At 39.6% G+C, this 15,334-nt stretch overlaps 1 protein-coding gene across 31 annotated transcripts in view; it reads right to left on the bottom strand.

Annotated features, from left to right (window-relative positions):
• COL28A1 (collagen type XXVIII alpha 1 chain) overlaps positions 1–15,334 on the bottom strand; it is a 196,372-nt gene that overhangs the window by 12,262 nt on the left and 168,776 nt on the right. For all 31 annotated transcript variants that reach the window (XM_017975339.4, XM_078342703.1, XM_078342705.1 and 28 more), the window contains 6 exons: positions 11,031–11,099; positions 10,289–10,369; positions 10,164–10,199; positions 5,037–5,073; positions 2,267–2,815; positions 532–689 (listed from right to left, as the gene is read on the bottom strand). In XM_017975339.4, coding sequence (XP_017830828.2) covers positions 532–689; positions 2,267–2,815; positions 5,037–5,073; positions 10,164–10,199; positions 10,289–10,369; positions 11,031–11,099 — 930 coding nt within the window. The remainder of the gene's footprint in view (positions 1–531; positions 690–2,266; positions 2,816–5,036; positions 5,074–10,163; positions 10,200–10,288; positions 10,370–11,030; positions 11,100–15,334) is intronic.

Genomic DNA, 15,334 nt, shown 5'->3' with positions numbered 1-15,334 from the left:
ATATAGCCTCCCTCACAGACCTCACTCAGAGCACAGGAGGTGGAAGCCAAATGAGCAAAAGCATGACTTGGAGTGTGGGAGAGTGGCCAATTGAGCATATGCATATTTAGAAAAAACTTGAGAGGGTACAAAGTGGGAAGCAGATGCACAGATGAAGAGGGAGAGCTGTGGCCTGGTATGAAAGGTGCTGCACAGCATGCCAAGTAGGTGAATTCAGAGTGTCATATTAATCTGTTCTAGCATACATGATTACTTTAATGGTGATAGGGGTATAATATAAAAAATATTATTGACAATATGTAATAAATAATTACTTATAAAATATGGAAGTGTTAAAAAAAAATACCCTACAAAACCTAAAGCTATTTCAGAATAGAAATCTACAGTCAAGATACTAACACTTAAAGCCAACAGCCTAAAAATACACATACTTCAGCTGATTCTTGACAATGCAGGGCAGAATAATCTTTGATATGAAACAGAGAGAACACACCATTTTAAGCCCACAAAGTAAGTGAGACAGTTACTTACTGACTCAGAAATTTCTTTTTGAGTCTCTGGAGTAGATTCACTGAGTTCTTCCCCTGACATCCCAAATCCAGGTTGAAGTGATGATGAACCAAAAATTTGAAGAAGATAGGAATCAAAATCCTCACAAATTTTTTGAAACAACTTTTGCTTCAGGGTATCTTTTAAAAAAGAAATAGAAAAGAGAGATAGTAGAAGCAATGAAACAATACTTAAAACTCATTTAAGAAGATCTGTACTCTCCTTAAAATATGTAATTTCCTATTACTTGAAATCAACTGCTAAGTAAACTAACTTATAAAAGCATTTTTTACATCCTGTATAAGAGGTCATCTAAAATAATTAAATACATATGATGACACAAAGAGGCAAAAGAATGACTTTAAAGTACGTTCTTCCAAAGTGTCTCTGTTCACCATGAGTCACTCCGTGTCAAGAGCTAGCCTCACCCATAATAAGTTGAATTCGCAACTACCTATGGTATTAGGGATAGCAAATAGCCACTCAGTTGAAAAATACATTCCTTACTGGCTGTAACAAATTACTAACTCCAGATAGAATGATAAAGCTCTTCAAAGATTAAAATATGAGTTGGCTCTGAAATGGCTCTGGCTACTCAAACACATTCACACCCCAATGAGATTGAACATATCAGATAAACCCACCAGTCAGCCAGCAGGGTAATGAAGAAGTGGAACCCCAGGTTATAAAGCTCTGGAGAAGGTGAGAAATAGTAAACGGAAAGTTTCTGAGTGTGGTATGCTCTCTGTAGGGCCAGTTGTGCTGGTACATGGAGTATGCAGGGCATGAGGCACTGGTGGGCTGTGCCCAACCACATCAGACCCCACTCCTAGGTGGTTAAAGGACGAAGGACAAAGGCAAACTGAAGCCTTTCACTTACTTCACAAACATGCCAAGTACAGGCCTGCCAGAATGAATCATCGGTTTCCAAAGAATTGGGATAAATGTCATTATACAGTCATACTGACCATAATTTAATCATAGATGAGTCATTAGTAAATATCAGTTAACATGAAAGGATAAACTTAGCATAGAGAGGCCTATCAGATTAGCACTGACTCTACTATGAATTTTAAAATGATGTTCTTTGAGATACATTCCTAATATCAACCTGTTTACTCATCATTATGTGCTTTCATTAAAACAGAGAATAGACCATGCCCTCAAATTCATCCCAGTTACTTGAATTTCTCATCTCTTTAGATGACCATAACTTTTTTCATTTAATATGCACTTCTTAATTTTTATTTCATGATTAATTCATCCCAGTTACTTGAATTTCTCATCTCTTTAGATGACCATAACTTTTTTTCATTCAATATGCACTTCTTACTTTTTATTTCATGACTATTTTCTGCCTTGCTGTCGGCTGTCTCAAATCCTTATTCTAGTTAGGCAACTTTCTGAACCTTAACCAATGTTAGGAATATCCCCAAGTCCTATTCTCTCTCTTCATTCCTGTCTGTTGACCATGGACTCTAGTTAACTCCAAGGCCAACTTAGCAATTATTAACCCTGAATAAAGACAAGGGATTGTAACCTCCAAACTGAATAATACTAAACGTTTTTATCTTCTGGAGTTTATGTGTTACAATTTAATGTTGGCATAAGCCTTACTAACCTCCAGAATTTTCTATTTGGTCAGGACAAACCAGTGAGATGGTACTTGGAGGAACAATGTAAATGCCTTTGCCCTGAGCCAGACAGCCTTCCTTACCTTGTAGGGTAAAGAAATCATCAAACTGATAAACATGCTCTGGGTCAGTAGCAATTAGATTCATTTCTTTGTGGAATATTTCAAAGTTGGGATCATTTTTCTTCACCACCCCGATTACAAATATCTCCACGTTGGTGTCACTGACATTCTTCACCACCTCTGTCAGTTTCTCTTTATCACGAGAATCTGTCTGCCCATCAGTGATGACCAAGGCCACTTTTTTTACACCTGGCCTTGCATCCTTAAACATGTCATTGGCTGCTTGGAGAGCAGTGGCTGTGTATGTGCCTTCCCCCAGATACTGCATGTTGTCCACAGCCAACTTGAAGTCATCCTTGCTGGAGAACTGCTTCAAATTAGCCACCTTCTCCACCTTATGGCTATAGTTGATTACGCCTATGCGGGCTGTGGCAAGGTCCAGAGCAACTCGGTCAGCCATAATCTTCACAAAATTTTTTATGATCTGGAAGTTCTCTGGTCCCACGCTTTCTGAGCTGTCAATCACAAACACCAGCTCTAGTGGAGTCTCTTTGCATTTGGGCCCACAACCTAAAAGATGAATGTTGAGATAGAAACATTGAGAGAATGACTGGTGTCAGACTGATGAGGGGAGGAGAGAAAAAGGCAACGACGAACCTGAGACCTCAATTATTCAATTATTCTCTTCCTTTTCTGTGATTGTGAAAATATCTGACAGCTGTCTCCTTTCTGGTTCTACAATTGACTCTTTTAAAACATATATATATTTTTTCATATGTGTGTGTGTGTATATGGGAAAAAACACTGTAGTAGATAAAATAATAAATACTTATGTGCTTATTTCTTGGATTAAAAAGTAAAAATTTTTTTTTTTTGAGACGGAGTTTCGCTCTTGTTACCCAGGCTGGAGTGCAATGGCGCGATCTCGGTTCACTGTAACCTCCACCTCCTGGATTCAAGCAACTCTCCTGCCTCAGCATCCCCAGAAGCTGGGACTATAGGCCCACGCCACCATGCCCAGCTAATTTGTGTATTTTTAGTAGAGACGGTGTTTCACCTTGTTGACCAGGATGGTCTCGATCTCTTGACCTCATGATCCACCCGCCTCAGCCTCCCAAAGTGCTGGGATTACAGGCGTGAGCCACCGCACCCGGCCAAATATTTTAAAAGAGTTAACATACCCTGTGGATGCCTTCCCAATAACATTCTTCTTCCTCTCCCAAAGAGGAAACCACCATCCTACATTTGCTCTTTATCATACCACTACTGTATTTAATCTGAATACGAGAGCTAATATTTCGGTCTTCAGCCATAGCCTTATATGAAAATTGAGATTTGCTCACCAGCCTGGCCAATGGATGAAGTAATGAGATGAAAAATTGTCATTGTGGTGGAAGGACTGGGACCTTAAATGTACCTAGGAAAACCTACCCTAACTACTCTATTTTTTATGTCTCCAATTACCCACAGTGACAACTATGGCAGCTTTCATGTTATCAAGGAGGCCAGCAGTACATCCATGCTAAAAACTTTTGAAGGAAGTGATCCCAGAGAACACTTGTCAATTAAAAAAACCTTGCCAGGCGCGGTGGCTTACCCCTGTAATCCCAGCACTGGGAGGCCAAAGCAGGGGGATCATGAGGTCAGGAGATCAAAACCATCCTGACCAATATCGTAAAACCCCATCTCTACTAAAACACAAAAAATGAGCCAGGCGTGGTCGTGCACAGCTGTAGTCCCAGCTACTCAGGAGGCTGAGGCAGGGGAATGGCTCGAACCTAGGAGGCAGAGGTTGTAGTGAGCTGAGATCGCGCCACTGCACTCCAGCCTGGCAACTGATGAGACTCAATCTCCAAAAAGAAGAAAAAAAAAACACCTTCTATTTAGGTTGATAACCACTTAAAGCAGTTGCTAGAGTCACCAGGAAATACGTTTATCAGGGTTCTGTTTCTTTATTCATATCTTCATGTTGTTGTTTAACAAGCCTACTACAGAAAACCATCAGGCAATCATGTGCTATTTTTATAAGACTTCTAGAACCCGAAAGCCATGTCTAGAATGGCCTCTCATCAGAGAGACTCCCAGGCTGCTTCTTAGGCCCAGCAGTCTTTTAGGGAATAAGCTGGTTCTGGGATTCCCTGTATAGGAGGACAATGATATGCCTGCCTCTGACCACTTTAAACCCAGAAGATTCTCCCATTATTATTCCATTAGTCTCTTGTCTTTTGGCTAATTTTTTTCCTTCACTTTCTCTTTCTTGTAACTCTAAGTCTGCTATTCAGTTATGGAAGTATTTAGTAGTTGTGAAGCAAGATGAACACCTGACTCTGTCCTCCCACCTTTGGGACTGAGTACAACTCAAAACTCAACTTGGAAAGATTTCATAGCTTCAGGAAAAACACATAAATTCTAATCACCAGCTAGGCTGGACTCAAATACCAGATGGGCTTTTGTAGTTGTATTTCCTTTTTTGAGTTTTTCTTCTCAGCTCAGGTAAATGTCACTGGATACAAATAAGCACTATGCTGACAGAAAGGTCTGGCTGCCTACACATTCTAGGCCAGCACCTTCACATGCCTTAACTAGCCTGGGAAGATGATTTTATTTTCTTACTTCAGGATTCCCACAGTCTCTGTTACTGCTTCCTTTCAGTTTCCATTGACTTTTCAAATGAACCTCACATTTTCCCACTAGCTATATAATATACATCTGCATGAACATATTCTCTCACCAACACAGTACATAGTAAGGGTGATACTTTAATGTTTTTTTCTTGATAGTCAAATCTTACCACATATTTCTGTAATAAGTTTGATAATTTCTTCTTTCTGGGGGATAAAAAGAAAAATGTATTACCACTAAATGTATGACTATAATATTTTTCCTATGGCCATGAAAGATATCTTATTACAATCAGCATTGGACCATTTGACTGAATCCTTCCACTGCAGAAAATAAAATAAATAACACAGAAGTCAAATGTGGACTATATCATAATTAAAATGCATTTGAGCTGTGAAACTTAATAGCTGAGACTTTTGGAATTCAAATTCCAACTGCAGCATTTATCAGCTGTGTGAACTTGGGCATCTGGTGCCCTAACAGTATCTACATCTCAGGGCTATAGTATGGATTAAACACTGTTAAGGTACGTCTTAGCACAGGGTCTGGCAACTTTACCATATTGACAGTGGTGTGGTGCTATATATACATTCAGTTATACAATTTAAACCACCTATGCTGAGCAACCAAGACAAGCCCCAATACCTAGAGAGAATCATTCTATGCCATATTTTCTCTTCTTTTCTGTACTAGTTCCTGGTTTTTCAAGTCCTCTCTTCAGTCTCTTAACACTCTCAGTTTGGCTCTTCCGTGACATTTCCCCATGTTCCTGAATGCCCCTTCCTTGTCCTGCTGCCCACAAGCTCCATCAGAAGGGCCTGAAATGAGCTGGGTACTAGAAAGACAGCTGCCAATGCCCCTCCCTGTGCAGTGTGTTTATAACTAACTACAATGGGACTAGGGAAGGCAGGATTCTACATTGGCCAAACACTTGAAGCTAAAAGAGATGATTAACAGAAGCCTAGATCTCAACGGGAAGGACCAGTGGACCCAATCTAAGAAAAAACAATTTAACAGGTGCAAAAGTAAAATTTGTAAGAACAAGTCTATAATGACAGAATCGAGGTAGAGGTGATATAGCCAGTAACATGGCTTAAAAGTAGAATACATGGGAAATATTCAGAGTATTTTAATTTAACTTTTTAAGCTGTAAACTGAGTAAAAGCTAATGATTACAACTGGCTATTTAAAAAGAACTTCTACTGCAGTGCTGAGTTATATAACACAATTCTTCAAAATGAGAGAGTCAACAGTCATCTTTTTTCTAGGCTTTGCCATGCTTTTCCACATTTAAAAAGCCATTTAAAAAATCTGAAACAAGAATATGTATAGAAAGGTAAAATGTATGTATTTGTATATTTATATTAAGTACATCTAGAAAGGGGAGATATATGTATTTATATGTTTAATTTTTTATAAATGGAAAAAATACCAAGTTTGTATGGTTATAATTTTTCACTTAATACAATATTATAATTCATCTTCCACATTATTAAGGATTTTGAAAATCTTGATTACTGAAATTGAATGTATGGCCACTTTAAGGCTCTGTGATTCACACTCTCATACTGTACTTCAGGTAAGTTGTAGTAACTGACAGCTTCAACAGCAGCAATAAGAAAACCCATTTTATTTTAGCCACACAATATTGGCAACTATTGTTATATCATCTTTGCCACTTGGTAGAGCAAAATTTCTCATTGTTTTAAAATATATTCATTAAATTACTTGTGAGGCTACATTTCATTTCATATGCATGTTTCCAAATTGTATTCCCTTGTGCATATCTTTGTATGTTCTTTGCCCTATCTTTTTCTATGGGAATATCTTTTATTGACTTACAGGAGCAATGCATGGATCAAGGTTGGATTTTAATTTTTCAACATATTTTTGTGGCATAATCAGGTTTAGGATGCTTGAAGTCACCATATATATATATTTAATTTTTTTTCTTCATATTCTTTGCATTTAAGTGACTAGAAGAGTTCATTCCTTCCACTAAAATCACTGAATAACTACCTTGGCTACTTGGTGCCAGTGATCAAGGCATCACATTTATACCCCTCAAAGGATTCGTAGTCTCTGAAGAGGCAGACAAACGAAGACTTTTTTAAGTGCTCTGTAGAGCCAAGGAACCATCTTGATCTGCTGGGTATTCCTGGGGCAGGAGAATGGGAATGGGATTGTGGTCCAGGGAGGCAGACCCTGACCAGGTTGGGACAGCAAGTGGGAGCGTTCAGGCAAGAGGATCAGCCTTCTCTCAGGGCACACTGTATAACAGTACCAGAGTAAACTTAGGAATCGGGGTGCATAGCCAAAACAATGACAAGAAGTGTTGGAGACAGAGGGACCCTCGAAGACCTTTGTGTCATGTTGAAGCGTGTGAACTTTATCCTGGGTAGTGGGACTCGCCCGATTCCTAGACAAAGCTCTGGTTGGACTTTTATTTAAAAGATATGATCATAGGAACCAGGGGAGGGGTTTGAGGTTCCTAAATAATTCAGGCAAAATACAAAAGCCATCAGAAGTAATGGATGAGAAGAACAAGCCTGCAGGGACATTCCAGAGGGAGAACAAGGGGCTTGGTGAGTAACTGGAAGAAAGGATGAGGGAAAGAAGGAGTCTAAGAGGAGGTAAATGACAGCAGGGCCATACTTTGAGGGGGCCATACTCTGAGAGAGGTGGGAGTGGGAAAGGGGCAGGTTAGGAGCTCATAAAGACGATTGAGCCCAGCTTGAGTCTGGCTGAATCTCATGTGTCTAAGACATCCAACTAGAGATGTCCACAGGCAGTAGGATATTAGATCTGTAGGATATTAGATCTGGTGCTCAGAAGAACTGTCCAAGCAGGAGGCACATTTGAGAAACACCAACGTACGCATGGCTGTTAAAACAGGGACTAAAAAAAGATTGCCTGGAGCAGGGCTTCTCAGCCTTTTTAAAGCCAGTATGTTTCCCCTACCCCACATTTGACAAACATATTCTTTCTGTTTAAATATAAAATCACAAATTTTTTAATTTGCCATATGCTTTCACTGTGCTATTGAATTAGCCTTTTCAAACTGTATGTTTCCCTACCTTTAGGGGCTGCATTCCCTTAGAGTTTGAAGACAGGGAAGAGTGAGAGGATAGACATTGAGAAATGCTAACACTGAAGTGGAAGGTGGAGAAATAAGAGTCCTTTTAAGGAATTTTATGAGAAATATTAAAACATTTAATGCCATCAATGCCATTTACCTCTTAAAAGAAGAGTGTGTTCGTCTGAAATGAATCTACACAATTGATAGCTTTGGGGGATACATTTGATCAGGGAAAGGATGAGGGAGGAGAGGACAGAGGCCTTCCAAGAACAGCTTTCATCGGGAGCAGCATGAATTTGGTATCAGATAGGCCACCTCTAGCTATAAGGCCTCTGCACTGTACCAGTTAGATGACTTTGGGCGTAATGATCAACCTTATTGTGTGTCTCCATTTGATGTGAGATACTGTCTGCCTCATGGAGCTGTCATGCAGAGTAAAGGTGAGATCCTAGGTAAGAGAAGGTTATGGCCATCAGCCTGCCTCCTTCTTGTACTACAACCCACTAGTCCTATACTACATGGGACTTTGGCCAGCATTCATGCAGTGAACCCAGTCCTCATTTCCAAGCTCTGTCCAAATCCCCTGAAACCATCTGCTGTTTGGCCATCTCTTGGCTGGCCCCATGCATCAAGGCCTGTGCTTCAGCTCTCTAAACCTGTGGCCATTTAAACTGAGAATTCTGGAATTTCATGCATCCAGAGTGTAGCATAGAGGGACATATGTGTGTGCCCTTTGGCCCCAAGGACTTCTCACCCAGAGGAAGGAGTCCAGCTGGAGAAGGACCAGAGTTCCAGAGAAGAGGCCTCTAAAACACCCTACAGTACTAGCTAACATGTACTGATATAGAGGAGCCTAACACAGAGCCTGTCACATACTAAATTCTCTTTTCCTTCACTCTTCTCTTCTTGCTAGTCTCTTCTTCCAGAATCTAGAAAGCCAAGTCAGCAGAATGATGTCCCTACTTCTAAGGTCTCTGTCTCTTGGCTGAAAAGCTTCCACTCAATAGATAAAGCGTATCCTGCCCTCAAACACCATCATACACCATTTTGTCTGCTCTCGACCCCCAGACCACTTCTTCTATCATAGCATTTATCATGCCGTAGGTGAGCATCCTTTGTTGTCTTTCTCTCCACCAGGCTATGAGCTCCTTCAATCCCAAGAGGTAGCCTCACTCTCCACTATTCCCCCAGTGCCTATTTCAGAGCCTGATCCAGAGTAAGGTTTACTGGATACGTCTAATAAGTGTTGGTGAAATGAATGATGAATAAGTGAATGGAGAAAGGAAACCAATCCCACTCCCCATGTTGGGACAGTAGGGCAGGTATAAACATACAGGGAACGTTCCTCTGCTCATTTGCATACACTCTCCCCTGCTACTTTTGGGGAGAAATTGCTGCATATATAGCTACTTCATCTACTATGGGCATCTTTAGGGGTCAGACTTGTGGTGGGGAACAACAAAGAGAAAAAGGCAGACAGGCCACAGAACACACAGTTCTGTTGGTCACATGATTAGCTCTCAGCTCTTGCCTTCACCACCTGAACTCCCTCTCCCTCACACTTGAACATTCCTAGCGCAGTACATCGAATCAGCCCCCAAGACCATGACGCCTGGAAACGTCCAACAGGAAAAAAAAAAGATCCCTGTTTTTCCTCAACTCCACAAGATGCATAGCTTTCAAATCAGAAAGGAAGAATTAGACTTTGCCTTCCCACTCACAAGATTTTCAAGAGTCAGTTTTCTGTTCTTAATGGTGTGGGAGAATAATAGGAAAAAGTTTGTAGATGCTTAACAAACACTGAATAATTGAATGAATACATAGATGTAATCCCAATTTTGTGATTGCTGCTCTCCTCCCTCATTTTAAATTGAGATGGACCACATAAAATAAAGACATTTGGTAATTTGGCTTTTTTGAAACAAAAAGCTCACCTTCTTGTTGCCAATAATAGCAGTGTGATCATTTCTACCAAGGATCTGAGGGGAGTGGTCACACACATCCACCAGGACAAGGCTCCTAGTGTTATTTCTTCCCTTATATTCAGATTCAATTACCTCATGCATCTAAGTCAACACTGGGCTGGTAGTAGTTGCTTTCATTTAAATAGCAACTGGAATTCTGCATCCAAAAAATTCATAATTCTAAAGCTAAAGCATGAATGCAACAATTTCGCAATCACAAAACCCTCAATTACCCTCTAGAATGGATACTCACTGTAAGTCCTAGGTCTCCTTTGGGTCCTTGCAAACCCTACTTATTGGAAAAAGAGTAAAAGTCAATATATGTTGGAACCAGTTAGAGTATAAAATCATAATGAGACATTAAAAACTACTTCTTGCCTGTATTCCTGGAGATCCAGGCTCTCCAATTTCTCCTTTATCGCCTTTCTTTCCTACATCACCCTGGTCTCCGTGCTCTCCCTTTACAATAAGGTAAAATCATAGGTTCAGAATGTAAATATAAAAACCAGATAAGAAAAGATCTATAATTTTGTTTATCTGCAACTGGTGTCTCTTGAAGACCTTCACTTCTTGTTCATACGAATATACTGTTTGAAAAAAAAATTGGGGGTAATTTATTTACATGTCATCAGATACCATCCTCTAATTCATGATGAGCCAGAGGTCTCACAGTAAAGAGACCTTGAGATATAATACCATCTAATCAGCTCACCTTTCAGGACACTCAACTATTACACAATTTATCAGGTACCTGAGTTATCTGGTATCTCCTACATAGTATGTTGCAGGATTTATTACTTATCTTCTGAGAATAAAGAAAATGAGGTTTTTTTCCTTTAAATGTAGAGATGGGATCTCACTATATTGCTCAAGCTGGTCTTGAACTTCTGGCTTCAAGCAATCCCCCTGTCTCAACCTCTCAAAGTAAAGGACATTTTATGAAGTAAACCTATTTATAGGTAGAAAAAGCAATGCATAAGGATTTAATTTCAAGTGGATTTTTTTTCTTCTGAGAGTTGTAGGGGGAGGCATGACATATATATTAGGGTTCTTCCAAAGAAAAAGTTAAGCTACTGAATCCGTAAGCCTACGCATTTTTCTAAGATCCTGAGATACTTACCTTCTGGCCTGGGAGGCCATAGCCCATTGTGCCCTTTGGCCCTGGAAAGCCTTGTGGTCCTTGTTCCCCCTACACAGGATATGAGAAAGAGATGTTCTATTAATTTCCTAAGATGGCTCAGATATTCTTTGGGTCAGAAACACACTTACAGTTTATAGCTGCATTATAGTATTATCTAAATATTGGGGGAAAATAGATATGTAAACAAATATATAAATACATACATGCATGTGTGTATGCGTATGGCTCAATGGTTTGCTAGAAAGTGTTTAACAACTAAGACTAGGATAGGAGTCTTCAAGGGCTCTGATTTATGCCATTTGCCTATTCTGTGGTGTAAATACTTTCACTTTTTTCAAGCTATGAAAACATCAACCAGTTTACATATAACAGATAGCTGCTGTTTCAGCTGTGGTAGTAATAGTAAAAGTGGGTTTCCTCTTCTTTACATTTTTCCATATTTTCTGGTATGTTAAAAAACACATGTTATTGGCTGGGCACGGTGGCTCACACCTGTAATCCCAGCACTGTGTGAGGCCAAGGCAGGTGGATCACCGGAGGTCAGGAGTTTGAGATCAGCCTGGCCAACATGGCAAAACCCCATCTCTACTAAAAATACAAAAATTAGCTTGAGATGGTGGTGTACAACTGTAGTCCTAGCTACTCAGCAGGCTGAGGGAGGTTAATTGCTTGAACCCAGGAGGCGGAGGTTGCAGTGAATTGAGATTGCACCACTGCACTCCAGCCTGAGCAACAAAAATGAATCTTGGTCTCAAAAAAAAAAAAAAAAAAGAAAGAAAGAAAGAAAAGAAAAAATGTTATTTTGGTAATGAGGGAAAAGAGTATATAATGGCATCCATTCACAATTAATGCCAAGTTATTGTTTATGTAATTCCCCTTACACTATTAGTTCCATCTCTGATAATTTGTGGACATTCAGGGCTTGTTTGCAACTTTCTCCATCATACTTTAACATTATTTCTTGCCCCAGCAAAACCACACAGGTTCCAAGGGGTTTCATGATGTTGAGCATGAAACAGACGCAATTACTAGCAAGTATACAAAGGTCACAGTTCTAATGCTCCTTGGATCCTATACTCAATTCTTATTTGACTCTGGATAATTATTAGTGATGAGTCTCTGGCAAAGACTTAAGGACCATGGGCTCCTGGGGATTGATCTGTGGTTTTCAAAGATATCCCGATCACCCCCACCAAGATCACTGGTGTGCTTGATAAAAATTCCATCTCCCAGGCCCAACCTCAAACTAACTAAATGAGAATCACAGGTGCCATGAGCATGCTAAAGCTTGAGAGCCACTCCTCCAGGAGGCATGATGGGATTTATGCGGCCCTCCTGGAAGGGGCCACCTAGGTTTGCTTGGAGATCATTGTAACTTTGAGAATCTCAAGATCCCTGAGCCGTCTTTACCTTGTTGATTGGCTGTTAAGCTTTTTTTAAATCAAATGGGCCCATTCTTTTTTAAATTGTTATAAAATATTTCAGAACAAAAATTATATAGAATAAAGTAACAACTGTCTACCACCATGTTAAAAAACAAAATAGTATCGATACAATTCAAACCTCTTAGGTACCCATCCCCAATCCTATTTCCCTGAGAGAGGAAATCTCTATCTGAAATCATATTTATCATTTGTATTCATGTTTTTATGCTTTAACAACATTCAAAAATAACACATCATGGTTTTTTGTTGTTTGTGTGGGGTTTTTTTGTGTGTGTTTTTTTTTTTTTTTTGAGACAGAGTCTCACTCTGTCACCCAGGCTGGAGTGCAGTGGCGTGATCTCAGCTCACTAAAACCTCTGCCTCCCAGGTTCAAGCGATTCTCCTGCCCCAGCCTTCTGGCCTTCTGAGTAGCTGGGATTACAGGTGCGTACAACCACACCCAGCTAACTTTTGTATTTTTAGTAGAGATGAGGTTTCACCAGGATGGTCTCGATCTCCTGACCTCAGGTGATCTGCCCACCTCAGTCTCCCAAAGTGCTGGGATTACAGGCATGAGCCACTGCACCCAGTCAGTTTTTAATATTTTAAATTTCCAATAAGTGATATATTTATGCATTCAATTTTTTTTAAATCTCAACATTATCTATTTGAAATTTATTTCTATATATATATACATATATACGAGGTTCTAATTTGTTGATTTTCTCTCTGCTATATAGTATTTCATTAAATAACTGAATACAACTTATCCATTAGCCTTTTGATGGCCACTTAGGTTATTTCCAATATTTCTGTATTTAAAATAATATTTTAATGAATGTTCTTTTATATAGCTTTGCACACTTGTACACATTTCTAGGAGGAAACTCTTACATCAAAACAAATATTGTATTAAATGGTACAAAATAAAATGAACAAAAGTACTGATTCTCTGAAGTTGAACTGCCATTTCCCTCTTTCTGTGGTGTAAATACTTTTACTATGGCAGATTTCAAGCTATGATCATATCAACCAGTTCACACCTAACAGATAGCTGCTATTTCAGCTGTAAAGGTGCGTTTCATCTTGTTTACATTTTTTGATATTTTCTGGTACATTAAGAAACGCATGTTATTGGCTGGGTGCAGCGGCTTACACCTGTAATCCTAGCACTTTGGGAGGCCGAGGCAGGCCAATCAGAAGGGCTTGATTCTTCTCACACCCATCCCTAACCTTTTATGGCACATCTGCTTGACTGAACTCTAAGGTTCTTTTTATTCTCTGACATGTGTTTCTAAACTGATTGTAGGTCTCGGGTTACAGTATTGCCTCCCCAATTCGACACCAGAGGACTTAAAACAACTTCTTTACAGTGGTCAGACTACAGAGAACTTAATTCACTCAATGTCTTTTCACCATGGTATCTCTTGAGCCAAGCTTAAGCAGTAACATACTGGGCCCACTGGGAATGGGTAAGCAGTGTTGTACTACAGTGTCTTAGGCCCACCTAAGGAGGCTTACCCAGAAGAAGGAGTGCTTCCCTGTTAGTTTCTTAGAGAGAACAAGTAGGGATGATTGGTCTTCTGTATTCAGTTTAAAGTCAGGAGAGACCACAGTTATCCTCCTTTGTCTGCACTTTCTCTTCCATTGGTTTCACTTACCCACAGTCAACTGTGGTTAGAAAATAAGTGAGTATAGTACAGTAAGATATTTTGAGAGAGACCACATTCACATAACTTTGATGATAGTATATTGCTTATAGTTGTTCTATTTTATTATGTTCTGGTTAATCTCCTACTGTGCCTCATTTTAAATTAAACCTGATTATAGGTATGTGTATATAGAAAGAAACATAGTATATGTAGGGTTTGGTACTATCCAAGGAGGCACCCACTGGGAATCTTGGAACATATCTTCTGTGGAATAAGGAGGGACTACTGTAATCTTTTCCTACTAGGAAACTTGATGTCATTGAGAGCCTCAGAACCCTGGATAGGGATTTGTACCAGTTAAATAAGCCCTAAACATTAAGCTGACACTGGAATTACAAGATGAAAATTCAACCAAAAAAAGGAGAAGAGAAAAATTTGTCCTGTTTCCAAAGATGGCACTCCTAACACAGGTGTCATGAAGATGAATAGGCGGGAATGTGGAGATAGCATAGACCAACCTCATTATGCTCACTGCAGCCTGCTCCTGAACATGAAGGTTAGCAGAGTCTGCCTACATACAGACTAGGAGCCAGCTCCCAGAGTGATATGCAGAACTGCAGGCAGATACCTGCCTGAGGTATCTTCTGTTCAAATCAAAAGGAAAACACATACAAATATGACAGGAAAGATAACCTCTTAAGAAAGATGTCTTGGTAAAATACACTTGAGTATAAATTTATTTTCTTAAATTTTTTGTTGAGATGAATGAGGACATTTTCATTCAATGAGGTACCTGATAGAAGGTTTGAGTTGTAGGGGAGCTGTGTCAGACTACTGTTCCTGAGTTGGGGGATCCAGTTGGCCAGGGAGATCAAAGGCTCATGGGAGAACACTAAGAGGAAATCCATGGTTGGCTTTGTTCCAACCTCAAAGAGTAGAAATGTGCGATAAACAGAGGAGCTGGGACTGTGGTATGATGGTGAATTATCACTGGGAGTTATATGTTTAGACAAAGTGGATCCAGAGAGAACGCCATACCTTTCTGACAATTACTCAGAATAATTATTTCTTTTGCAACATTTCAGATTTCTACAGCAGCCAATATAGAAGGTGTCCAATAAATGTTTACGACTAACTAGCTGCCTTTATGAAATGACACAATTTCCTAAAATAACTAAAACCTATTGGGGCTTCATTGCCATTCCCT

The sequence above is a fragment of the Callithrix jacchus genome, chromosome 11, assembly GCF_049354715.1.
Source record: "Callithrix jacchus isolate 240 chromosome 11, calJac240_pri, whole genome shotgun sequence".
Lineage (NCBI taxonomy): Eukaryota > Metazoa > Chordata > Mammalia > Primates > Cebidae > Callithrix > Callithrix jacchus.
This window is presented reverse-complemented; position numbering and strand designations above follow the sequence as displayed.